At 47.6% G+C, this 25,662-nt stretch overlaps 1 protein-coding gene and 1 non-coding gene across 2 annotated transcripts in view; one reads left to right on the top strand and one right to left on the bottom strand.

The window, feature by feature from the left end:
* Nucleotides 1–498: 498 nt before the first annotated feature.
* trnal-cag lies at nt 499–581 on the bottom strand. The gene has a single exon. It is a non-coding gene; the product is annotated as a tRNA-Leu (tRNA).
* A 7,929-nt stretch (nt 582–8,510) lies between these two features.
* LOC119951975 (sodium- and chloride-dependent neutral and basic amino acid transporter B(0+)-like) overlaps nt 8,511–25,662 on the top strand; it is a 56,237-nt gene continuing 39,085 nt past the window's right edge. The window contains exons 1-3 of the mRNA XM_038775411.1: nt 8,511–8,613; nt 16,361–16,492; nt 20,818–20,985. Of these exons, the coding sequence (XP_038631339.1) occupies nt 8,544–8,613; nt 16,361–16,492; nt 20,818–20,985 (370 nt within the window). The 5' untranslated portion in view covers nt 8,511–8,543. The remainder of the gene's footprint in view (nt 8,614–16,360; nt 16,493–20,817; nt 20,986–25,662) is intronic.

Genomic DNA, 25,662 nt, shown 5'->3' on the forward strand with positions numbered 1-25,662 from the left:
CGAGTCTCCAAGTGTGTAGCTGTCATGTGCATGATCTGGAGCTGGTGGTCACACTTGAGTTGAACATTCAAGTCGTGGAACCTCTTCCAATATGGGACTGAAAACACCTGCCATAATTTTATAACTTTACGGAATTGGAGAAGGAGAAAGACCGAAAATCAGTTCGGGCTTCCACCCAGGACGCTCAAACGCTCAAATCCCCCATGCCTCCCTCGCCCTTATGTTCCCTGCCTTCTCTCAGATGCCATCCACTGAGCCAGTTATGCTGGAGAACCTACTTTGCACACTTACCCCGTCCACATCAGGAGCCCCCAGACCTTTGACGGGTAGACCATGTTAAGGTGCCCTCCCGGATCTACACACTCAGCCTTTGGTCGTGAGGGTATCTCCAGTGCTGAAGCCCAGCTCTTGAGTGTTTGATTGTTGGCTGCTGCCTCTATGGTGCTGACACTTCTAGAGAGCAGGGTGCAAAATGTGATTGAAATGCGATGTACTCTATATCAGGGGTGGGATTCGAACCCACGCCTCAAGAGGAGACTGCGGCCTGAACGCAGCGCCTTAGACCGCTCGGCCATCCTGACGCTGTGTTGAAATGCGATGTACTGATCATCGTCCGACACATGCCACGTGTGTTCATGAGATGCCACTTGAGAATATTTTGTTTCATAAACACCCGATAGTTCCTCAATGGAATCGGTGGATAAGCCTGAAAATGTGTTATCCTATCAGGAACATTGTCACAGAAATGATCTGTCCGTCAATGTATTATCTGATCCAACTATCAGTGCCATTCTCCATCCAAGAGTCACAGCTGTGCAGGCCCTCCCACACGGCCCAATCTCACCGGAACCAAATACTGGCATTCACATATTCCACCTGTGCTCAAGGTGCAGTTGAGCATCCTTGATTTCCAGCATGTGTAAACCATGGTGACGTGCCAGTTACATGCAGCTCTCACCACACTAGCAACAAAAGCAGCAGCAATCTGAAAGCATTTTTTCAACAGGTAGCCCATTTGGAACAAGTCCTGTAGTGTCTTCCAACTTCAAACCAGATTGCCTTCTGGACTCATACATCCCCCTGTGCCTGGTGTTCCAGAACCCAGGTATCTTTGAAACCATAGTCATTTCATTTCATTTCATTTCATTTCATTTCTTTCTGTCTACAGAAAAGGAAGGAAACAGTAACAGTAGCCTCCAGGCATATACAGCCACTAGCAGGAGCAACCAGCAAACACAACCTGCAGCTGTGAAGTGCTCTCACAGCTAACAAGGCTAATTCCCCATAAGCAATAGCCTTCAGCTGTGAAGCTAATAGCTGCTCACAGTCAATAGAAGTTGAATTTGTCATGTGAGAGTATTTTTTTAGAAATGGATGTGTATAAATGGGTGTGTATATAAATATCTGTAGTGAGAGTACCTTTAAGAAATGGGTGTTTATTACTGCAGTGATGTCAGAGAGGGGGTGGAGCTGGGCTATCTGTCAGCTTTTTACTTTCATTTTAGGCTGTTTGCTATGGGTATATTTTAGTTTCGTTTTCAGAGCTGGATATGAGCAGTTACAGCCAGAAGGTGTATTAGAGTCTCTCTCTGCAATCTAAAAACTGTAAATCAATCCTGTTGACTTAAAACTAATAACAGTAGTGACTTCAACCTGATGTGCTTCTGGTAAAATGTGTTTTAAGTCTTATGGATGTTAAAAGGCAAGCTTAAAGGATTACTTAGTGTTGTGTTCTTTGGGATTGTATTTGAATTAATCGTTGTTGAGATGTTCACTTTATGTTTTAAAAAGGTTAACTTGAGTTCATATAATAAACATTATTTTGATTTAAAAAATACTTTTCCATTTCTGCTCTACCACACCTGTAGAGTGGGCTGTGTGCTCCCCATCCCACACTCTATTAAAAGTTGTGGGTCAGGTGAACTCCATGATACACTTTCTGGTTCTCTAAACCCTGGCCCATAACAAATTGGGGCTGTTCCGGGATAAAAGTCTCTCTATTGGATTGGCTTTGTGAACTTAAAGACAGTGAGGGGTGAGCATATTGTGGTTACTTTTCAGGTGTGGTATTTTAGTTTAAGTAGGGAGTATGTTGTAGACAATGGATCTTTCAGAGGCTCTGAAGGTTTTGGGGGTGGAGACGGTCACACGCAGTACCTTACGGACAGAGGCTAAAAGCGAACTGTTAGATTTGGCAAATAAATTGCAGTTAACATGACCTGACAAAATGCGAAAAGGCAAGGTAATTATGGCGTGGCTAAGCATTTAAAGTGGCATGAGATGCAGGTTGACTCATTGGAAATGGCAAAAATTCAGTTACAACTTTCACAAATGGAACATGAGAAAGAATTAAAGAAGCTTGAATACGAAAGCGAGTGAGAGTAAAACGAAAGAGAAAGAGAGAGAGGAAAAAGAGAGAGGAGAAAGAAAAAACAGAAAGAATAGCCCTAGCAGAATAAAAAGAATGAGAAAGGGAGATACCGATCAGGGAAAAAGATAAAGAGAGATAGTTTGAACTTCAGAAAATGGCCATGAAACATTACAGTCAGTTAAAATTGGCAGACGTAAAGGGAAACGTACATTGGTGGATAGTGATGTGGTGAGTGAGAAAGAGTGTCATAGTCGAAGGCTTGGTGGGAATCTATTTAAATATGTCCAAGCATTGCCAAAGTTTGACGAGAAAGAGATAGAAGCCTTTTTCATTTCATTTGAGAAGGTAGCTGAACAAATGAAATGACCACAGGATATGTGGGTATTTCTGATTCAAACAAACTGGTAGGTAGGGCTAGTGAAGTGTTTTCATCACTACCGGAGGAGGTATCTGAGACGTATGAGGAGGAGAAAAAATCCATCTTAGGTACATATGAACTAGTGCCTGAAGCTAACAGACAAAGGTTTAGAAATTTAAGGAAAGAATTTGGTCAAACATACATGGAGCTTGAAAGGATCAAACAGAGTAATTTTGATAGGTGGAGAAGTGCTTTGAAAATAGACCAAACATATGAAGCTCTCAGAGAAATTATACTTTTGGAGGACGTTAAAAATTCAATTCCTGATGTAGTGAGAACTCGTGTGGAAGAGCAGAGGATTAAAACTGCAAGGTTAGCAGCAGAAATGGCAGATGATTATGAATTAGTTCATAAATCAAAGCTTAATTTCCGACATCAGTTTCAGCCTGTGAGGGATAGAAACTGGGGACATGAGAAATACTCAAGTGGTAAAGGTAAAGGTGATCTGATGGGAGATAATCAGGAGAGTGTACCTCAGATTAACAAGGAAATCCAGGAGGGTGGAAGAGACATGAAAAGTTTCAAATGTTTTCACTGTGATAAACTAGGCCATGGAAAGTCACAGTGTTGGTGATTGAAGAAAAGAACTGGGAAGGCTGATGTGGTAAAACAGGGTTTGTTAAAGTGGTAAAGGGAAGCCCAAGTGAAGCGAAGGAGGTGCAAAAGATTGTACAGCCTGATCAAGAGATGATTGATAAGAAGGTGCCAGATCTCTTTCAAGAATTTACTTGTGTGGGTAAACTTCACTCATGTTTATCAGGAGGAGCAGGTAAAGAAGTCACAATTTTAAGAGATACGGGAGCTAGTCAATCTTTAATGGTAAGAGGTGAGGAGTTACGTAGTGTAGGAAGAATATTGCTAGAAAAGGTGGTAATATGTGGAATTCAGGGTGGGAGGAGTTCTGTACAATTATATAAGGTAAGGTTGGAAAGTCCTGTGAAGAGTGGTGAAGTGGTAGGAGGAATAATAGAGAAACTACATTGTCCAGGAATACACTTTATCTTGGGTAATGATACAGCTGGATCGCAAGTGGGAGTTATGCCTACTGTGGTTGATAAGCCAGTGGAAAATCAGAAAACTGAAGTGTTGAAGGACAAATATAGAACATAGAACATAGAACAGTACAGCACAGAACAGGCCCTTCGGCCCTCGGTGTTGTGCCGAGCAATGATCACCCTACTCAAACCCACGTATCCACCCTATACCCGTAACCCAACAACCCCCCCCTTAACCTTACTTTTTAGGACACTACGGGCAATTTAGCATGGCCAATCCACCTAACCCGCACATCTTTGGACTGTGGGAGGAAACCGGAGCACCCGGAGGAAACCCACGCACACACGTGGAGGACGTGCAGACTCCGCACAGACAGTGACCCAGCCGGGAACTGAACCTGGGACCCTGGAGCTGTGAAGCATTTATGCTAACCACCATGCTACCGTGCTGCCCAAATCCTGGGAATATCCTGGGATTTTTCCGGATTGTGTAGTAACAAGGTCGCAAAGTCACAGGTTAAGACAAGAGGAGAAATCAAAGAGCGAAGATGACGTTGAAGTGCAATTATCAGAAACCATTTTTGTTCAGATGGTTGAAAAAGAATAAGAACAGGTGGAGGATGAGGCGGATATTTTTAGTTCAGGAAAATTGGCAGAGTTACAACAGAAAGATGCAGAAATAAAATGGATGTATCAGAAAGCATACATGGAAGAGGAAGCTGCGTGAATACCAGAGTGCCATTACCGTAAAAGTGATGTCTTGATGAGAAAATGGAGACATTTACACATGCAGGTGGATGAAAAGTGGGGAGAAGTTCATCAAGTAGTATTGCCGGTAGGGTGTAGAAAGGAGGTGTTGCGAGTTGCACTTGAGGTACCAGTGGGAGGTCATTTGGGAATAAGGAAAACTCAAGCTGAAATCCAAAAACATTTTTATTGGACATAAAGATGTTGTTAAATTTGGTTAATAATGTCACACATGTCAAGTGATAGGAAAATGTCAAGCAGTGATAAAACCAGTGCCCTTAATACCCATTCCAGCATTTGAGGAACCTTTTACAAGGGCCCTAATTGATTGGGTAGGACCGCTTCCGCAAACAAAAAGTGGGAATCAATATCTTTTGACTAAAATGGATATGTCTATCAGGTTTCCAGAGACCATTCCAGTACATAATATTACAGCTAAACAGATTATGGAGGAGTTACTTAAATATTTTACGAATTATGGACTACCCGCAGAAATACAATCGAATCAAGGATCAAATTTTACCTCATGGTTATTCGAAGAAGTTATGGATAGCTTAGGAATAAAACAATTTAAATCAAGAATCGCAGGGAGCGTTAGAAATGTGGCACCAGACATTAAAGACAATGTTGAGGGCTTACTGTCAAGATTATCCAGAGGATCGGGATAAAGGAATTCCATTCGTACTGTTTGCAATTAGGGATGCACCTAATGAATCAACCAAATTCAGTCCTTTTGAACTTATTTTTGGTCATGAGGTAAGAGGACCACTTAAATTAATTTAAGAAAAATTGCTGAGTGAGAAATCGGAACTTACGTTATTGGATTCCATGTCAAATTTTATGGAACGATTAAATAGATCAGGTCATTTGGCTAGACAACATTTAAATGTTGCACAAAATGTGATGAAATGGGTAGCGGACAAGAAATCCAAAGGTCGTAGTTTTGCCAGTCGAGATAAAGTTTTAGTGTTTTTACCAATGGTAGGTGAACCTTTAAAAGCAAGGTTTTGTGGATCTTATAAGATTGAAAGGAAGTTGAGTGAGGTGAATTATGTGGTAAAAACATCAGGTAGAAGGAAAACTCACTGGGTGTGTCACGTGAATATGCTTAAAAGGTACTTTGAAAGGGAAGGAGAAAAACAGGAGGAGATTTTAATGATTCTAACTCAAAGTGATGAACCAAATACAGATGACTGTGACTTTGACATTCCTCAAATTAAATTGGAAAACGAGAATGATCTTAAAATTTGGGATAGATTTTTGAGTTACCTTCCAGAGGAAAAATGGACTGACATGAAAGAGTTATTGATATCACATGGACATATTTGCGGAGATAAATTGGGAAGTACTAAAATGGCTCTACATGATGTTGATGTTGATGTGGGATATGCTGTTCCAATCAAACAACATCCATACAGACTTAACCCTTTAAAATTGGCACAATCAAAGAGATTGAGAGTATGCTTCAAAATAGCATAATTGAAGTGGGTTGCAGCCAATGGAGCTCACCCATAGTGATGGTACCCAAACTGGATGGTACCCAACGATTGTGTGTGGACTATAGAAATGTTAATGCAGTTACAAGAATGGACTCTTATCCTATCCCACAGTTGGAGGATTGCATTGAGAAAGTAGGACAATCAGCTTTTATTTACAAACTGGATTTACTTAAAGGTTACTGGCAGGTACCTTTATTCAAAAGGGCGAAGGAGATTTCAGCTTTTGTGACTCCAGATGGTATATACCAATTCAAAAACGCCCCATGAAAAACGCCCCAACCGCATTTCAACGGTTAACGAAAAAAGTTGTTTCAGGATTACCCAATTGTGCGGTATACATCGACGATCTAGCAATTTTCAGCCAGACTTGGAAAGAACATTTAAAACATCTGATGGAGTTATTCGATCAACTTCAGGAGGCGGGTTTGGTGGTAAACCTAGCCAAAAATGAATTTGGAAAAGCCCAAGTCACTTTTCTTGGCCATTCAATCGGACAGGGTCGAATGGTCACACGGGATGTGAAAACAAAAGTTATGGGAGAGTTTTCAATACCCTCGAGACAAAGGGAAATAATGCTATTTCTTGGCATGAGTGGATTTGATCGAACATTTATGCAAAGGTTTTGTAGCTTGATTTCTCCACTGATGGACTTGCAGAAGAAACGTCGAAAAATTTCAGTGGACAGCGAACTTTCAACAGGCATTTGACTGCCTGAAAGCTCTGATAAACAATGCTCCTGTGCTGAAGGATTACAAAAGACTCTGATCAGATTGAACAAAAGTATCTGACTTTGAAGGGAAATTCCGAGGCTTGAGTAATGGACGAATCATGCAGAGACCTTCTTGGTCAAAGAGTCTGTCAATTGAGACGGATTTCAGTTGGAGGAAGAAGAATGAAAACAAATGGACGATATTATTATACCTGCTTGCGTGTGTTGTTTTTTTGAAACTAAATAGTATATTTACTGTGTGCATTTCTGAAAGGATAGTGAAAATGTGAAAAATGAAACCATCTTGAAGTTGATGGTTTATTTATTTTTTCTTGGTGGGAGGTGTCATGTGAGAGTACTTTTAAGAAATGGGTGTTTATAAATGGGTGTGTATATAAATATCTGTAGTGAACGTAACTTTACGAAATGGGTGTTTATTACTGCAGTGATGTCAGTGAGTGGGTGGAGCTGGGCTGTCAGTCAGCTTTTTACTTTCGTTTTAGGCTGTTTGCTGCAGGGTGTGTTTTAGTTTCGTTTTCAGAGCTGGATAGCTGCAGTCACAGCCAGAAGGTGTATTAGAGTCACTCTCTGTAATCTAAAGACTGTAAATTGATCCTGGTGATTTGAAACTAATAACAGTAGTGACTTTAACCTGATGTGCTTCTGGTAAAAGGTGTTTTAAGTCGTATGGATGTTAAAAGAACAGCTTAAGGATTACTAAGTGTTGTATTCTTTAGGGATTGTATTTGAATTAATGGTTGCTGAGATGTTCACTGTATGTTTTAAAAAGGTTAACTTGACTTCTTAGAATAAACACTGTTTTGATTAAAAAAATACTTCTCCATTTCTGCTCTACCACACCTACAGAGTGGGCCATGTGCTCCCTATACCACAATCTATTAAAAGTTGTGGGTCAGGTGAACTCCATGATACACTTTCTGGTTCTCTAAACCCTGGCCCATAACAAATTGGGGCAGTTCCGGGATAAAAATCTTCACCCAAGAATAAGACTCTGTTCTGGAAGAGACTGGTAGGACAGACAGACTGTAGCTGTTGTTGCCCCTGTTATGGATATCCACAATATTTAAAGATGGCTTGAAGGCCTCACAGACACAAAGTCCCTCACCCACCCCCAGCCAGGGGTGCCACCGCAATGCAACACTTCAGCCCCCGAATGATCCCAACCCCCTGAGGGGTCCGAACGAGCCCAACCTCCCTGTCGGTTCTCCCACCCCCACCTCCAGCCGCCTAAGCACTGGGCAGCAGCTCCGGTGCCCTTGAGCTTCCTGCCGGAAAATGGAAATGGCTCCTCACTTCCTCAGTTCCCTTCAGCAGCCATTGTGCCAGCTTCACGTTTTTAAAAAGGAGGACTATGCAATGCCTGCGTAATTTCTTGCTGGGGAATCAGTTAATTCCCGGGAGGCCATTGACTTCAATTCCACTAATGAGATGGAAATTAATTGGGGCTAATAATATGCTTGTCACGTTTGGGCGAGATCCGGAACTCGTCACCAGGAGTGGGCCAGTTAGACGGCAAACTGATTCGCACCCAGCATGAATCTCGATTTTGGTCATTCTCGTTTTTAACCAGCACGTTCAGATCACAACGTGGTGGTGAAATCGCACATATTTCTGCCGTGGGTCAAAGCTGTTTTCTGTTTGAGTTCCAATCTGAGAAAGTCTAATTTTTGAGTCAGCCATTTCCTCTCTTTCCCTCCAGGCGTTCACCAATGACCATGTGGATGAAAGTGACGAGAATGTGGAGCGCGGCAACTGGTCCTCGAAGACAGACTACTTGCTCTCAATGATTGGTTACGCTGTGGGTTACGGCAATGTCTGGAGATTCCCTTACCTGGCTTACAAAAATGGAGGAGGTACAAGGGAAAATTTTTTTATGTAAATGATAAATTCAATCTCACAGTATTAAACTATTTATGCAATTTGACCAGGGATGTGGGTGATATGTGTAGTGATCTGTACATCTGTACATACATCGGCACATACAGGGACTGCAGCACAGATGTAACAGTCACAGCACCACCAGAGGGCAGCATCGGGGACGGGTATAAAGGGTCGAGCCCAAGGTAGGATCTGCCTCTTTCAGAAGCACAGGGAGCAGCAGCACACAGAGACTGCTCAGCATAGGCAGTTTACCTTAGTCTCATTGGTCATATCTCTTGACTGTTTTACATCTAGTTGAGCTCTGGAAGCAGAACGGCCCCTTTGAATAAAGAGCTTGTGTTAACTGTAAGTCCTCAGTCTTCATTCAGACTTAGAGAATAACATATGGCACCAGGTGTGATTTCAGCAAGCTAGCTAGACAACAGCAAGAGAAGTGGACTTAAACCAGACATTCGACCGCAGAAGGCCTCGCAGCATTCGGACCCTTCAGACACCAATCGGCACGATGGACCCAATCCAACCTCCACGCCTGCTCCAGAACACTGGTAATATGCATTCCAATCGGAAACTTTTGATACAACAGTTCAAAATAAATCTAGAAGCTAAGGATCTAACCTCAGCGTCTGATGCCAGGAAGATAGCCTTGCTCTTATCCCTGGCCATTTAGACGTTTCTGCTTCAATCGCATGCCCTTTGGCATTATCTCTGCGTCAGAGATTTTCCACAGGATAATGGAGCAAATGACCGAGGGCATCGAGGGTGTTAGAGTCTATGTGGATGACATCATCGTCTGGTCCACCACTGAAGAAAAACACCTCTGTCGTCTGAAGAAGGTGTTTCAGAAGATTCATAAATACGGTTTGAAACTGAACCAGGCAAAATGCACATTTGCGAAGGAGCCTGTAACCTTTTTGGGTGAGACCATATCATCTCAGGGTGTCAGCCCTGATGAGGTGAAAATCGCTGCAATCTGGACCACGAAGACGCCACACGACGAGAAGGCGGTGCTACGATTTCTGGGCTTCGTCAACTTCCTCGGCAGGTTCATCCCAAACCTGTCCGCACGGACGACAGCTTTACGCAATCTCCTACGAAAGACCACTGCGTTTGAGTGGACACAACGTCACCAAAATGAATGGGTGGACCGCAAACAGCAACTAACGAGGGCACCGACCTTCCCTTTCTTTGATGCAACCAGACCCACCAAGATCTCCACTGACGCCAGCCAGGACGGGATTGGTGTTGTTCTCCTCCAACAGGACGACCAGTCTGACTGGATCCCGGAGCATACTCGTCCAGGGCCATGACCCCAACTGAGTGCAGACATGCACAGGTCGAAAAAGAATGTCTCGGACTCATAGAACATTGAGCATTACAGCGCAATACAGGCCTTTCGGCCCTCGATGTTGCGCTGACCTGTGAAACCACTCTAAAGCCCATCTACACTATTCCCTTATCATCCATATTTTTAACCAATGACCATTTGAATGCCCTTAGTGTTGGCGAGTCCACTACTGTTGCAGGCAGGGCATTCCACGCCCTTACTACTCTCTAAGTAAAGAACCTACCTCTGACATCTGTCCTACACCTATCTCCCCTCAATTTAAAGCTATGTCCCCTCGTGCTAGACATCGCCATCTGAGGAAAAAGGCTCTCACTGTCCACCCTATCTAATCCTCTGATCATCTTGTATGCCTCAATTAAGTCACCTCTTAACCTTCTTCTCTCCAATAAAAACAGCTTCAAGTCCCTCAGCCTTCCCTCATAAGATCTTCCCTCCATACCAGGCAACATTCTGGTACATCACCTCTGCACCCTTTCCAATGCTTCATCCTTCCTATAATGCGATGACCAGAATTGCACCCAATACTCCAAATGCGGCCGCACAAGAGTTTTGTACAACTGCAACATGACCTCATGGCTCAGAGACTCAATCGCTCTAAGAATAAAAGCTAAGACACCGTACGCTTTTAACAACCCTCTCAACCTGGGTGGCAACTTTCAGGGATCTATGTACATGGACACCGAGATCTCTCTGCTCATCCACACTACCAAGAATCTTACCATTAGCCCAGTACTCTGTCTTCCTGTTATTCCTTCCAAAATGAATCACCTCATACTTTTCTGCATTAAACTCCATTTGCCACCTCTCAGCCCAGCTATGCAGCTTATCTATATCCCTCTGTAACTTGTAACATCCTTCCGCACTGTCAACAACTCCACCGACTTTAGTGTCATCTGCAAATTTACTCACCCATCCTTCTACGCCCTCCTCCAGGTCATTTATAAAAATGATAAACAGCAGTGGCCCCAAAACAGATCCTTGTGGTACACCATTAGTAACTGGACTCCAGTCTGAACATTTCCCATCAACCACCACCCTTTATCTTCTTCCAGCTAGCCAATTTCTGATCCAAACTGCTAAATCACCCTGAATCCCATGCCTCCATATTTTCTGCAATAGCCTACCGTGGGGAACTCCTCACTGGGATTCTGAAGTTCCATGACTATGTGTACGGCCTGCCCACGTTCATAGTGGAAACCGACCACAGACCGTTGATCCATATCATAGACAAGGATCTAAATGACATGACAACTCGTCTGCAGCGCATCATGATGAAGCTGCGAAGGTATGATTTTGCCCCAATATACACCCCGGGACGAGACCTTGCCATTGCCGACGCATTGTCCTGATCCATTGGCCCTGACAATGCACCATCAGCCCCTATCAGAGAAATCGAGGCCCAAACACAGTTATGCATGGAGAAATTGCCTACTTTGGATGAGAAGCTTTGCCTAATCCGACAGGAGATGCAGAAAGATGCAACCTTACGGAGGGTGCTGCACCTACTCCAGCATGGTTGGACGAGGGGATCATGTCCACAATTTCAGAATGTCAAGTCAGAACTGATTGAAGTTGACGGCCTGCTGCTACGCAATGTGCAGATTGTGATTCTGGCCACACTTCGCACCGAGGTGCTCAATAAGATTCATGAAGGCCACCCAGGCATTGAGAAGTGCAAAAGGCAAGCACGACAGGCTGTGTACTGGCTCGGCATGAATCAAGACATAACGGTCATGGTCATGACATGTGATACCTGTCAAAGATATCAACCCGCACAGTGTAAAGAACCACTGCAGCAACACAAACTCACAATGGCGCCGTGGACAAAAGTGGGCATTGACCTATTTCATGCCACAGGGCGTGATTACGTCTTGATCATGGACTATTACTCAAACTATCCGGAGGTAATGAAACTCCATGATCTCACGTCGTCATCTGTCATCAAGGCGTGCCAGGAGACATTCACGCGACATGGAATCCCGCATGAGATAATGTCAGATAATGGTCCCTGCTTCGCGAGCTGGGAGTGGAAAGAGTTCTCAGACCGATACAGCTTTCGGCATGTAACGTCCAGTTCGCGCTGCCCACAGTCAAATGGGAAAGTGGAAAAGGGTGTCCACATCGTTAAATGGCTTATTAGCAGGGCAACAGATTCATGCTCGGACATTAACCTAGCACTACCGGTTATCCTACCGAGCAACCCCATTGAGCTCAGGACTGTCGTCAGCACAGATGCTCTTTGGCAGGGACATCCGGACAATCCTACCGGTGATTCAATTCCGAGTCCCTGATAACGCTCTGGTACTCGACAAAATGCGGGTACTACGGTCCAAACAAAAACATGGGCGACATCATCAGGATCAGGGACCCAGAAGGCGGGTGGTCTGAGCAGCCACGGTGATCAGGCAGGAGGCACTGCGGTCCTACATTGTCAAGGTTTTGGGTAATGAACCAGGCCAGGTGTTAGATCTGGAGGTAGGTGAACATTTTGGAGACAGTGACCACAATTCGGTGACCTTTACATTAGTGATGGAAAGGGATAAGTATACCCCGCAGGGCAAGAGTTATAGCTGGGGGAAGGGCAATTATGATGCCATTAGACATGAATTAGGATGTGTAGGTTGGAGAAGTAGGCTGCAAGGGTTGGGCACACTGGATATGTGGAGCTTGTTCAAGGAACAGCTATTGCGTGTTCTTGATCAGTACGTACCAGTCAGACAGGGAGGAATGGGTAGAGCGAGGGAACCGTGGTTTATCAAAGAAGTGGAATCTCTTGTTAAGAGGAAAAAGGAGGCCTATGTGAAGATGAGGCGTGAAGTTTCAGTTGGGGCGCTTAATAGTTACAGGGAAGCGAGGAAGGATCTAAAGAGAGAGCTAAGACGAGCAAGGAGGGGACACGAGAAGTCTTTGGCAGGTAGGATCAAGGAAAACCCAAAAGCTTTCTATAGGTATGTCAGGAATAAAAGAATGACTAGGGTAAGAGTAGGGCCAGTCAAGGACAGTGGTGGGAAGTTGTGTGTGGAGGCTGAGGAGATAAGCAAGATACTAAATGAATACTTTTTGTCAGTATTCACTCAGGAAAAAGATAATATTGTGGAGGAGAATGCTGAGACCCAGGCTATTAGAATAGATGGCATTGAGGTGGGTAGGGAAGAAGTGTTGGCAATTCTGGACAAGGTGAAAATAGATAAGTCCCCGGGGCCTGATGGGATTTATCCTAGGATTCTCTGGGAAGCCAGGGAAGAGATTGCTGAGCCTTTGGCTTTGATTTTTAGGTCATCATTGGCTACAGGAATAGTGCCAGAGGACTGGAGGATAGCAAATGTGGTCCCTTTGTTCAAGAAGGGGAGTAGAGATAACCCCGGTAACAATAGGCCGGTGAGCCTAACGTCTGTGGTGGGTAAAGTCTTGGAGAGGATTATAAAAGATACGATTTATAATCATCTAGATAGGAATAATATGATTAGGGATAGTCAGCATGGTTTTGTGAAGGGTAGGTCATGCCTCACAAACCTTATCGAGTTCTTTGAGAAGGTGACTGAACAGGTGGACGAGGGTAAAGCAGTTGATGTGGTGTATATGGATTTCAGTAAAGCGTTTGATAAGGTTCCCCACGGTCGGCTATTGCAGAAAATACGGAGGCTGGGGATTGAGGGTGATTTAGAGATGTGGATCAGAAATTGGCTAGTTGAAAGAAGACAGAGAGTGGTGGTTGATGGGAAATGTTCAGAATGGAGTTCAGTTACGAGTGGCGTACCACAAGGATCTGTTCTGGGGCCGTTGCTGTTTGTCATTTTTATAAATGACCTAGAGGAGGGCGCAGAAGGATGGGTAAGTAAATTTGCAGACGACACTAAAGTCGGTGGAGTTGTAGACAGTGCGGAAGGATGTTGCAGGTTACAGAGGGACATAGATAAGCTGCAAAGCTGGGCTGAGAGGTGGCAAATGGAGTTTAATGTGGAGAAGTGTGAGGTGATTCACTTTGGAAAGAATAACAGGAATGCGGAATATTTGGCTAATGGTAAAATTCTTGGTAGTGTGGATGAGCAGAGGGATCTCGGTGTCCATGTACATAGATCCCTGAAAGTTGCCACCCAGGTTGATAGGGTTGTGAAGAAGGCTTATGGTGTGATGGCCTTTATTGGTAGAGGGATTGAGTTCCGGAGCCATGAGGTCATGTTGCAGTTGTACAAAACTCTAGTACGGCCGCATTTGGAGTATTGCGTACAGTTCTGGTCGCCTCATTATAGGAAGGACGTGGATGCTTTGGAACGGGTACAGAGGAGATTTACCAGGATGTTGCCTGGTATGGAGGGAAAATCTTATGAGGAAAGGCTGATGGACTTGAGGTTGTTTTCGTTAGAGAGAAGAAGGTTAAGAGGTGACCTAATAGAGGCATACAAAATGATCAGAGGGTTAGATAGGGTGGACAGCGAGAGCCTTCTCCCGCGGATGGAGGTGGCTATCACGAGGGGACATAGCCTTAAATTGAGGGGTAATAGATATAGGACAGAGGTCAGAGGTGGGTTTTTTACGCAAAGAGTGGTGAGGCCGTGGAATGCCCTACCTGCAACAGTAGTGAACTCGCCAACATTGAGAGCATTTAAAAGTTTATTGGATAAGCATATGGATGATAAGGGCATAGTGTAGGTTAGATGGCCTTTAGTTTTTTTCCATGTCGGTGCAACATTGAGGGCCGAAGGGCCTGTACTGCGCTGTATCGTTCTATGTTCTATGTTCTAAGTCGTCGGTAGGAGTACACTTTTGCCTCAAGCGCTGGAATCTGTTAATGCTTCAGCCTATGACGCTGGTGTTTCCCAAACTGGACTTGACCAAGTCCATTACTCCACAGGACGTTCCTAGCCAGACAACGCCAAGCAGTACTCTTGATGACATCAAACCGTCATCCCCACCTCCACCGTTACGATGCTCCAGCAGGCGCCATAAGGCATCCGACCGGCTGGATTTGTAACAACATTTCAACACACCTACAAGACGAATATGAACATTTCTAATGATGGACACATAGCACTGTTACTGGTTCCTGCATTACTTTATCATTTTCACAGTGTGCAGATTTGCCTATTCTCACCAGTTGTTCTGTACAGTTTTCTTGCGGTCAGTTTAGGAAATATACCAACTCAAAGGGGGGGGGGGGGGGGTGGATGTAGTGATCTGTACCTCTGTACATACATCGGCACATACACCAGGGACTGCAGCACAGATGTAACAGTCACAGCATCACTAGAGGGCAGCATCGGGGACGGGTATAAAGGGTCGTGCCCAAGGTAGGATCTGCCTTTTTGAGAAGCACAGAGCTAGGGAGCAGCAGCACACAGAGACTGCTCAGCATAGGCAGTTTACCTTAGTCACTGGTCATACCTCTTGACTGTTTTACATCTAGTTGAGCTCTGGAAGCAGAATGAACCCTTTGGATAAAGAGCTTGTGTTAACTTTGAGTCTTCAGTCTTCATTCAGACTTAGAGAATAACAATGTATTGCGATAGTTTAGAATTATACTTCAGAGTGAGATATACCAAAGAGATGACAATTCAAAAGATATTCAAAATTATTAATACAACTGTCCATTTTTGCTTTGAAGTGATATGGTTTAAAACTCATGAACCGTCCACATCAGTCACATTTACTGCACAATGTCTGAAACCCTAAGTTTTTAGCCTCAGTCAGACCATGGGGTCAGGTTTGGAGGTTGGATTCAAGCTTGCTCATTTTTGTGCTCTTCACACCCCACGGAACTGGAACGATGGAAACCACCAACAAACATGTAAGAATGCTTTAACACCATTGCAAGAAGAGACAGAAAATATGTTGATTCAGTTAGAGAATGAAATTCACAAAATGGGAATTTCTCTGCAACGTCCTTCATTTACTGAACATTTAAAACTGCAACAGCGAGATTAACACTTCCAATATTTCAATGTACAATCAAATTGTAAAAAATCTTATAGGAATCATGATCTGGCCAAAAAAAAGGAGAGAATGGAGACAAATTAATTTTCTATATTGGGATGATTGGAAGGAAAGATATTGCTGTACAAGGGATAGATAGCTAGGTAGAGAGAATGAAAGAAAGAAAGCAGGAAAGAAAGAGAGAACGAAAGAGAGAAAGAAAGAAAGAGAGCGAGAAAGAGAGGGAGAGAAAGGAAATCAGGAGAGGCGGAAGGGTTTTCATAAAGATTTCAGAAGTAATTGGAACCCAACCCACCTGATATGAACAAGGAGGTTCTGCATAACGATGTTTTCACCCTTGTGGTAGTCACCACTAGTACTATATTACGTGTATTACACTCGCGTCTTTGTGGTAATTGATAGTGCATCAACCCTCCATTGAAGTTCTTTCTTATATTTTCCAGGAGCGTTTCTTATACCCTACACACTCATGCTGGCACTCGCTGGCATACCAATGTTTTTCTTGGAATCTTCCTTTGGTCAATTTGCCAGCCTTGGACCTGTTGCAGTGTGGAAAGCCGTGCCAATGTTCCAAGGTTAACATTTATTTTGTAACACAGTCTCGCAATAATTTAACTGAGTAATAGTGCTAACTTCATATTAAAAAACAGCTGGAATTTTCCCGCTCGGACAAAGGTTGCAGCTGAACCTGGTGAAGTAATGTTGCCATTCTGATCTGTTGTATAATTTATAAAACCAGATACAGACAATGAAGAGACAGACACAGTGAGTGAAATATTTTCTTTCCTCATCCCAACTTTGATCAGGTATTAAACCCAATACCTGGACAAATCTTTATCTCTCATTCAGTAATTAATGTTGACTTTGATTATATTTTATAACTTGTCACTGTCCTAGATTATGGTGGGAGCTGAATTCTACCAGGTTGTTTTAAACTGCAGAGTATATTGTGCTTTCCCTCTGGTGAAATAAAAGCTTTACCACAGTATATCTTTCTTTGTATAACCTGCAACTTAAAGGATTCCTTTCTTAAAGGATTTTGATAAATGTTGCCCATTGATATAAAGTGGATGAGTGAATTCAGTCTCTTGCAGTGTAGTAGTGGGCGGCATGGTGGCATAGTGGTTCATACTGCTGCCTCAGAGAGCCAGGGAGCCGGGTACATTTTCGAGCTCGGATAACTGACTGCGTGGAGTTTGAATGTTCTCCTTATATCTGCGTGGGTTCCCTCCCAGCACTTTGGTTTCCTCGCACAGTCGAAAGATGTGCAGGTTAGGTGGATTAGCCATGCTAAATTACCCTTTAGTATCCAAAGATGTGCTGGTTAGTTGGAGTTAAGGGCATAGAGCAGGGGATGGGTCAGATAGGGTGCTCTTTCCAAGGGTCGGTTGTCCCTTGATGGGCCAAATGGCCTTCTGCACTGTAGGGATTCTATGGATAGTGTGCCTCTGGAATGTGAAGCATAATGGTAAATAAACACAAATGAAGTCTAAGTTCTTAGAAAGAATGTGAGCTTGTTTGCCGTTTAGAAATAAGTAAAAATTAAATGACGTGGGTAGCTCAAACTTGTGCGTCACCTTAGCAATAGTGAGAGCGATAGAGCTGACTGTATCCCTGAGATTAAGGAGGAAAGCATCAGCCAAGGATCCTATCATTGATTGCCAATTTCTGTGAAAATATAAACATGTAGCACATGAATTTTGGGTGAGGATAAGACTGGACTCAACTGGAATGACCCCTCCTGGTCAATGGTTAATGGCTTTTCAGTATTTCACAGAGTTGGTTCTCGACTTAAGAAGCCCAGGAGACCATAATCTGGACAGCACCGGTCGGAAAAACCTCAAAATGATCTTGGGGAAAATCAGTGAGGAGCTGAGATAATTCCAGAATTGAAAATGGGAACATGAATTTTACAATTTAAATACGTAATAATTTTCCCGAGCTCATACCCCATGAAACAGCTGACACGGGACAGAATATCAGCAATTGATAAGGACAGAGATATGAGACTATTCAAGGTGTTATTCTGCTGCTAAGGTAGCACTTGGTTTAACTCCAGCGTCGGGCAAAGGAATGGCCGATCCCATTCTGATGTTCCGGTCCCCTGTTGGCGGCAGCATCGAGGTTCACGCGGCACGTCAACGGGAGGATGCACATGGGTCAAATTGACAGGCCAGGCATCAAATTCTCCAAGTCTGTGTGATTCTCCGTTCCTCTGAGCCGGGATTCATGTGGGCGAGAATTTGTGCTGGTATTCACCAGCGTGTTCCTGGGACAGTGGACTTCACGGTGGACCAAGCAGGTAACTCTTTTAGGGAGTTGCCCCCAAAGTCCATCAGAGGGCAAATCTCATCACACCACATGTGCCTCGTCTGCTGCTCCTCCCCTCCTCTGCCTGTGGCACATCGCCCCTCTGCTATGTTCTGCAGGACACAGCAGACCACAACGATGCGGCCAGCCTTATCTGACGGGTACTGGAGAGCCCCTCCAGGGCACTCGAAGAACATCTTTAGCAGCCCAACGCACCTCGCTGTCAAACCCCTGGTCGCTGCATGGGCATCGTTGTAGCGGTTCTCCGTGTCAGTCTGCGGCCTCCGTCGGGGCGTCATCAGCCACGACCGCAACGGGTAACCCCTGTCGCCCAGCAAACAGCCACTCAGCCGTGGGGGAGCGTCCCTCAAACATGCCGGGGATGTAAGATTGCGCCAATAGGAATGAGTCATGTACACTGCCCGGGTACCAGCGGAGACGTGCAGAATCATCATGTGGTGGTCGCAGACCACCTGAATGTTCATGAAATACGCCCCTTCCTATTGGTGAACATAGCCCTGTTATCTGCAGGTGGCCGCACAGCGACATGCATCCCATCAATCGCCCCCTGGACCATGGGTATCCTGGCCGCCACAGCGAAGCCCGCTGACGGGCATCCTGGCTGGCCCGGTGCACAGGAAACAGGATGTCGCAGTCCGCAATGGCATATAGGGTGCCTGTCACTGCCCGGATGCACCGGTGTACCAATGTCTGCGAGATGCCGGACAGGTCCCCACTCGGTGCCTGGAATGACCCCGTGGCAGAAAAGTTCAGGGCCACCGTAACCTTGACGGCCAGGGGAGGCGGTGTCCTCTCACAACGCAGTGCCAGGTATGCCATCAGGTGGCAAATGTGTGCCATGGTTTTCTGGCTCATCCGGAGTCTCCTTCTACATACCAGGTCTGTGAGGTCCTGGTAAGACGAGCGCGGCCGGTACACACGGGGCCTCATCGGTCCTCTCCGTGGCACAATCACCTCCTCCTCCTCCTCGTCCTGTCGTGCGGGTGGCCCTGCAGCCTGGGCGGCTGCCTCCTGCCTCCCTGCGGCAGCCTCCGCTGCCTCCCTGGCACACTACTGCTCCAGCTCCCCCAGGGCAACATGTTGAAGTGCGGCTCCCGCCACGGTGGCCACATTCGCTAGGTGGTGACCAAACATAACGGCCTGCAGGAGGAGTGGGGGTGGGGGGGATAGACAACATGACACCATTGCCCATACCACCCCACTTGCAGCCAGGTCCCATGGGCTGCATGGCCGTGAATGTTGCCAAGCTGGCACATGGCCAGGCGGACACCACTCCTCCCCTGGCACGTGCCGTGCCCAAAACCCTCCCCTCTCCTCCCCCGACACGGACCCTCCCAAACTGCCCCCTCTCCTCCCCGGCAGGCACCCTCCCCAACCCCGCTACCTCTCCTCCCCGCACCACCCCTCCCCGGCACGCACCCTCTCCAGCATTCGCCCTCCCCGGCCACCCCCTCTCCTCCCCGGCACGCACCCTCCCCACCCCCGACCCGGTCCTCCCTGGCACACACCCTCCCCAACGCCCCCCCGTCCTCCCTGGCATGCACCCTCCCCACCCCCGCCCCCCTCCTCCCCGGCACGCACCCTCCCCAAGCCCCCCCCGCCCTCCTCCCCGGCACGCATCCCCCCCACCCCCGCCCCCGTCCTCCCCGGCACGCACCCTCCCCAAGACCCCCCCCCTCCTCCCCAGCACGCATCCTCCCCACCCCCGCCCCCGTCCTCCCCGGCACACACCCTCCCCAACGCCCCCCCTGTCCTCCCCGGCATGCACCCTCTCCACCCCCGCCCCCCCTCCTCCCCGGCACGCACCCTCCCCACGCACCCCCCCCCCCTCCTCCCCGGAACGCATCCTACCCACCCCTGCCCCCGTCCTCCCCGGCACGCACCCTCCCTAACCCCCCCTCTCCTCCCCGGCACGCAAACTCCCCCCCCACCCCGGCATTTACCCTCACCAACCATCCCCCTCCTCCCCGGCACGCACTCTCTCCATCACGCACCCTCTCCAACCCGTCGTCCCCAGCCCCTTCCCTCCCCTCGCCCCTCCCCCCAAGCCCAGGCACGTGCACTCCAACGGCTTCTGCAACCTCCCCCACCACCTGCGGCCGTGCCGTCACTTCTCCGGCGACCGCTCCACGCCAGCCCCTATCTCCGCGCTGGCCGCGTCAACCATCACGAGTGTTTGACGCCGTTAAATAGGTGGTTTGATTTATGCCGATCTGACCCATCCGGCCTGGGGAATTGGGGCAGCCCCGGGGCCCGTTTGGTCGTGCCGGTCCTCGCCATTCCCCACGGTGCGCGCCGCAATTCATGACAACGGGATATTTGGGGGGGCCGGAGAATATTATGGGGCGGCAGGGCGGGATTCTCCCCCCACCCCCACCAGCGGGTCGGAAAATCGCATCCCATATCCCTATTTTATGTGAAATCACTCCGGGAATGATGTATTCTTTCCTCACAGTCTTCGAAAATTTAATTAAAATAATGGGGTTTGTGTCCAGTACTGTATCCATTGTTACAATCTGGTCTGGGATCGTAATACAATCTTACCGCCTGCTCTTTTTTCTATTTTCAGGTCTGGGTATAAGTATGGTCATTCTGATTGCCATTTCCAACATTTCGTACAGCGTCATCCTCGCCCACAGCCTGTACTACTTGTTCTCCTCTTTCCAATCCCCCCTGCCGTGGGCAGACTGCTTCAGTTGGTGGGGAGCAGATGAAACGTGTAGCAGGACTCCCAAAGGTAATGTCTGAACGTCTATTGGGTAAAGTATAGAGACCGACTGTTTATTCTTCATTCTGTCAGACTGAATGTGAGGGGAAAATGGACAATTGTTTCAGTGGCCATCTTCACTGTGATCACACAGCTGGGATAGAAATCAGCAGCAGCAATCATGTCACTGAGTCACCGGGATTGCGGGACAATCAGTTTGAACATTGGGAAGAAATAAAGAAAAGAAAATCTTCCATGGTGTTGTTTATGAGGGAAATAAAAGAGAATGAATCTCGTTCTTCTTGGTCACTCAGCTGTTCACCCATTTGAAAATTCTTGGTCAGGATTCTCCGACCCCACGCCAGGTCGGAGAATCCCTGGGGTGCGCGAGAATTGCGCCACGCCGCCCCGACGCCGGCTCACCGATTCTCTGGTGCTGATTTTCGGGTGTCTACGGGATCGCCATCGTTGGAAGCGCCCCCGCCCCGGCGGTTCTCCGGTCCTCGGCGGGCACTCGGTCAAGTCCCGCCGGCGTGGGTTGCATGTGTTCCCACCCAGCAAGACCTCAGAGTTCTGTCTGCGAGGGCCATCCTGATTGGGGGAGGGGGGGAAAGGGGGGGGGGGGGGGGGGGTAATCCGACCCCGGGGGGGGGGGGGGGGGAGGCCCTCCACGGTGGCCTGGCTCGCAATTGGGGCCTACCGATCGGCCGGCTGGCTGGTTCTGTGTGGGCCTGGTTCCGTGGGGGCCTATGTTCCTCCGCTCTGCGCCATGTTGCCCGGGGCTGCCGTGGAGACGGAAACCCATGCGCATGCGCAAACTCGCGCTGTCCTTGGCGCGTTTGCACGCACTCGCGCTGTCCATGGCGTGCTTCCTTTCGGGTGCCAGAGCTGAGGAGACAACTCCGGCGCCATACTAGCCCCCTGGGAAGGGATGGATAGCTGCCGGGTGAGGCACGTTGATGCTGGAGTGGCTCGCGCCCCTTTTCACGCAGGCGTCAGAACTTGGCCGCAGGATTGGAGAACCTTGGCCAATTTGTTCTTTTTCATTCTATCCATTATATCCCCCCACTCCCCCTCTCTTTCTCTCTCTCTCTCTCTGTATTTGTTCTTACATTCATTCTCTTGTCTGTGTATCTCTGCGTTTGTACAGGAATCTTTTCTCACCATGTGAGTTTTTCCCAAATATCTTCCATCTTCTGTGCATTTCTTAGTCTGTTAGCCTTGCACAAACTTTCTGTTGATGTTATTTCAGTCTTGTCTCTTTCTCTTTCTCCTCATCCTTTCACAGAGATGCACTGTTCAACTGAAGACTCTCAATTTTTATCTTCAGATATTGAGGATTAATTCTCTTTGAATTGACCAAAGCAATCTTAATTGTGATTGGTCACTTTAAAACTCCTCAATGAGAGGAAACATTGTGCCTGATTCAGCCGGCAGGTGTCACGATCTGGATCTTACCCTCAATGAACGTGATCCAGATCAGCATATCTAGCCATCAGGCTCATCTAAATATACTTTCGCCAGAATCACCTGTGCTCGGGATTCAGCAGCCGCACCTGGGACACTTCACTTCGCCAGTGTGTCATTTAATACTGGTCTACACAATCATGGTGGGGTCTTCCAGACTATTGGAGACCCCTCGGTTGTCGTGGACAGCGCAGGGTGGCACCCTAGCAGTGCCTGTAAGGGGGTGATCAGGGGAGCCTGCCAAAATGGCACCCCGATCTGAGAGGAGACTTTCCTGCTGATGAACTGAAGTTCACCAGCAGAAAATGCCTCTAAGTGCGGCATTGAGGCCAAAAAACAGCAAAATGCTGTTGAAAAGCAGGGTGTTTCTTGGTGCTACATTGAATGCTAGGTTGAAACTACGATTTTAAGGCGTGGGGGGAGGGGTGTATGGGGCTGGTACCCATCTGTACCCCGGGACAATGAGGATATCAAATGTTCACAACTAAAACATGTTACACCTGATACATGTTAAGCCTCAATTGATCCCCACCCCGTTCCTCTCTGCTCCTCCACCCCACCATCTCCAACCCCCCACCCAGGTAGAGTGGGCCTACAGCATGAGCCCCTGATGCAGACTACATGTAGTGATGGGTGTGACCGTGCTGTCAGCAGAAAGACAGGAGTTAGGCTCTGGCATATAGAGAACCAGAAATTGTCTCACAGCAGGTTCTCATCACTTGTATATTGACGCGCTGACAGTGCCAACAGGGGCCCATTACTCTGGGGTGATGTTACACAGACCCTGGTTAGGTGGAACTCAGTAGGTGGGGAGGGGAGGGTTGTGCTGGACGGTCAAGAATTGGGGAAGAGATGGAGAGGCAAATGGGTCGGAGGATTGGGGGTGGAAGTAGCCAATAGGAGAGGGGAGGTGATCGAAGGGAGTTTGGGGGTGGGGGGAGAAGAGACAATAAGGGAGGGAGGGGGTGAGGTGATGGACAAAGCCTCATCCTATGAGAAGCGTGAAAGGATGAGAACCTCTCTTGCCCTCCAGGCATGCCAGACCATCGCCATTGCCTGTTCTCCTTCCTCTGGCTTCTGCCACAGGTCCTCCCCAGGTTCGTCCCCCAACGATTCCTCAGATGAGGCCCTCCTCCTCCAATATGTCACCATGCTGCTGCAGCAGGTTGTGGAGCACAGAGCAGACCACCAGAAAGCGGGAGTTACTTTGAGCAGTCCTTGCACCACTCAATGACAGCTCAAATAGCAACATGGGCCAAGTTATATCGAGTCTCCCCATCGGTCTCCGGCTTCCGCACTGGCGTCATCAACCAATACCTCAGTGAGTACCCCTTATCCCCAGAACCAACCCATCATCCTGGGGTGGTTCACAAAGATGTTGAGGATTTGAGTGTCCCAGGATGTAACTGTTACGCTCCCTGGGAAACGTGCACAAATGTGCATGATCCGCAGGCGGTTGTTGCCCACAAGTTGAATATTCAGGGTGTGGAACCTCTTCCTGTTTGATGTCCCGGTGTGCGTAAGGTGCCATATGTGCCATCAGTCATGCCCTGGACATGAGGAAACCCGGCGATGGCAGAGAATCCAGTTGCCCGGGCATCTTGATGGACTTGGTCCAGCTCAAAGTTTATACAGACAGCTGCTCAGGCATACAGGGATCCATGACTTCCTGGATGCACTTATGAGCTGTAGCTTGTGACTTATGGGTTGTAACTTATGGGCTGTAGCCGCAAAAGTCCCCACTCGAGCCCTGGAATGAACCCATTGCATGAAAGCTCAGAGCTGCTTTGACCTTCACAGTCACCAGGAGCGGGTTTCCTCCTCCTCCACGGGATGCCAAGTCCGCACGGATACAACACAGGTACCGTGCCATTTCCTTGTTGAGACAAAGCATCCTGTGTCACATACTGTTCGTCATCTTCTCAAATTACCAACAACGCCTGGACATCTTGGGCCGTCGTCCGCGTTCCCCTCTGGAACACCCCCCTCGCCGGCTTTCTGGGTGTCCGGGTCTGCAGGCTGTGTGCGGCCTCCTAAACACAAGGGGCTGGATTCTTCCAAAATGAGACTATGTCCATATGCCGGCGTACAAATGGTGGAGTTTTACTCCTGAAATTCCTTGGAAAAAGTTAGACAAATTCATAGCCCTGCAGGGGGTAGCAGGGACCTGGAGTGAATCTTGCAGCTTTTGCTGCAGATACGGGCCCCTGCACTTTTGGGTCAGAGGCCATGCATGTGCACTGTGGCGACCTCCAGCGGCCGTGCTCCATGGCGGACCTGGACCGCGGAGCCAGACAAAATACAAAACCCCCCCCGATCGGCCGCGCACCCGAGCATCTAACCCGCACATTTAATCGCTGGCTACCCACCAGACCCCCTTGGTCTCCAATTCACCCTTCCCCGACTAGGGCGGCCACGGACTGTGTCTGCAGCTGCCATACCACCATCCCGACCGGCAATAGGTGGATAGTTGCACGCCGTCGGGAACTCGGATGGTTGGGAGCAGAGGTTTGCTGGGCGGGCCACTGTCAATGGACACCCGGACGCGCAGTGTACTACATGGAGACATCGATTTTCGGTGCCCGGACAATCGCCGGGCCAGTTCTGGGTCCAATTATGGCATGAAACTGGATTCTCCACCATGGTGCCAGCCACGATTTCGGCGCGGGCTGCGGAGAATCCAGCCCATGGTATCACCCCTGCATGTTTCTCAACACAAATGGAGGATAAGCCTGAGAATGTGTTAACATGTCCAGAACTTTGTCGGAGAAATGATCTGTTCATTAATGTGTGAATTGTTCCACGTTTCAGTGCCATTCTCCTTCCAGGAGCGGCAGCTGTGCAGACCCTCCCACACAACCCAATCTCATCGGAACCAAATCCTGGCATCATGGAATCTCTACAGTGCAGAAGGAGGCCATTCAGCCCATTGAACCTGCACCGACCCTCAAAGAGCACCCTATTTCGGCCCATTCCCCTGACCTATCCCCGTAACATCCCTGGACACTAAGGGGCAATATTATCATGGCCAATTCACCTAACCTGCTTATCTTTCGACTCTGGGAGGAAACCGGAGCTCCCGGAGGAAGCCCACGCAGACAGTTACTCAAGGCCAGAATTGAACCTGGGTCCCAGGTGCTGTGAGGCAGTAGTGCTAAACACTGTGCCACCCTGCCACCCATGCATCCACATATTTCACTGGCGCTCAACGTGTAGTTGAGCATCCTTGACTTCCAGCGT

This window comes from Scyliorhinus canicula, chromosome 17 (assembly GCF_902713615.1).
Source record: "Scyliorhinus canicula chromosome 17, sScyCan1.1, whole genome shotgun sequence".
Lineage (NCBI taxonomy): Eukaryota > Metazoa > Chordata > Chondrichthyes > Carcharhiniformes > Scyliorhinidae > Scyliorhinus > Scyliorhinus canicula.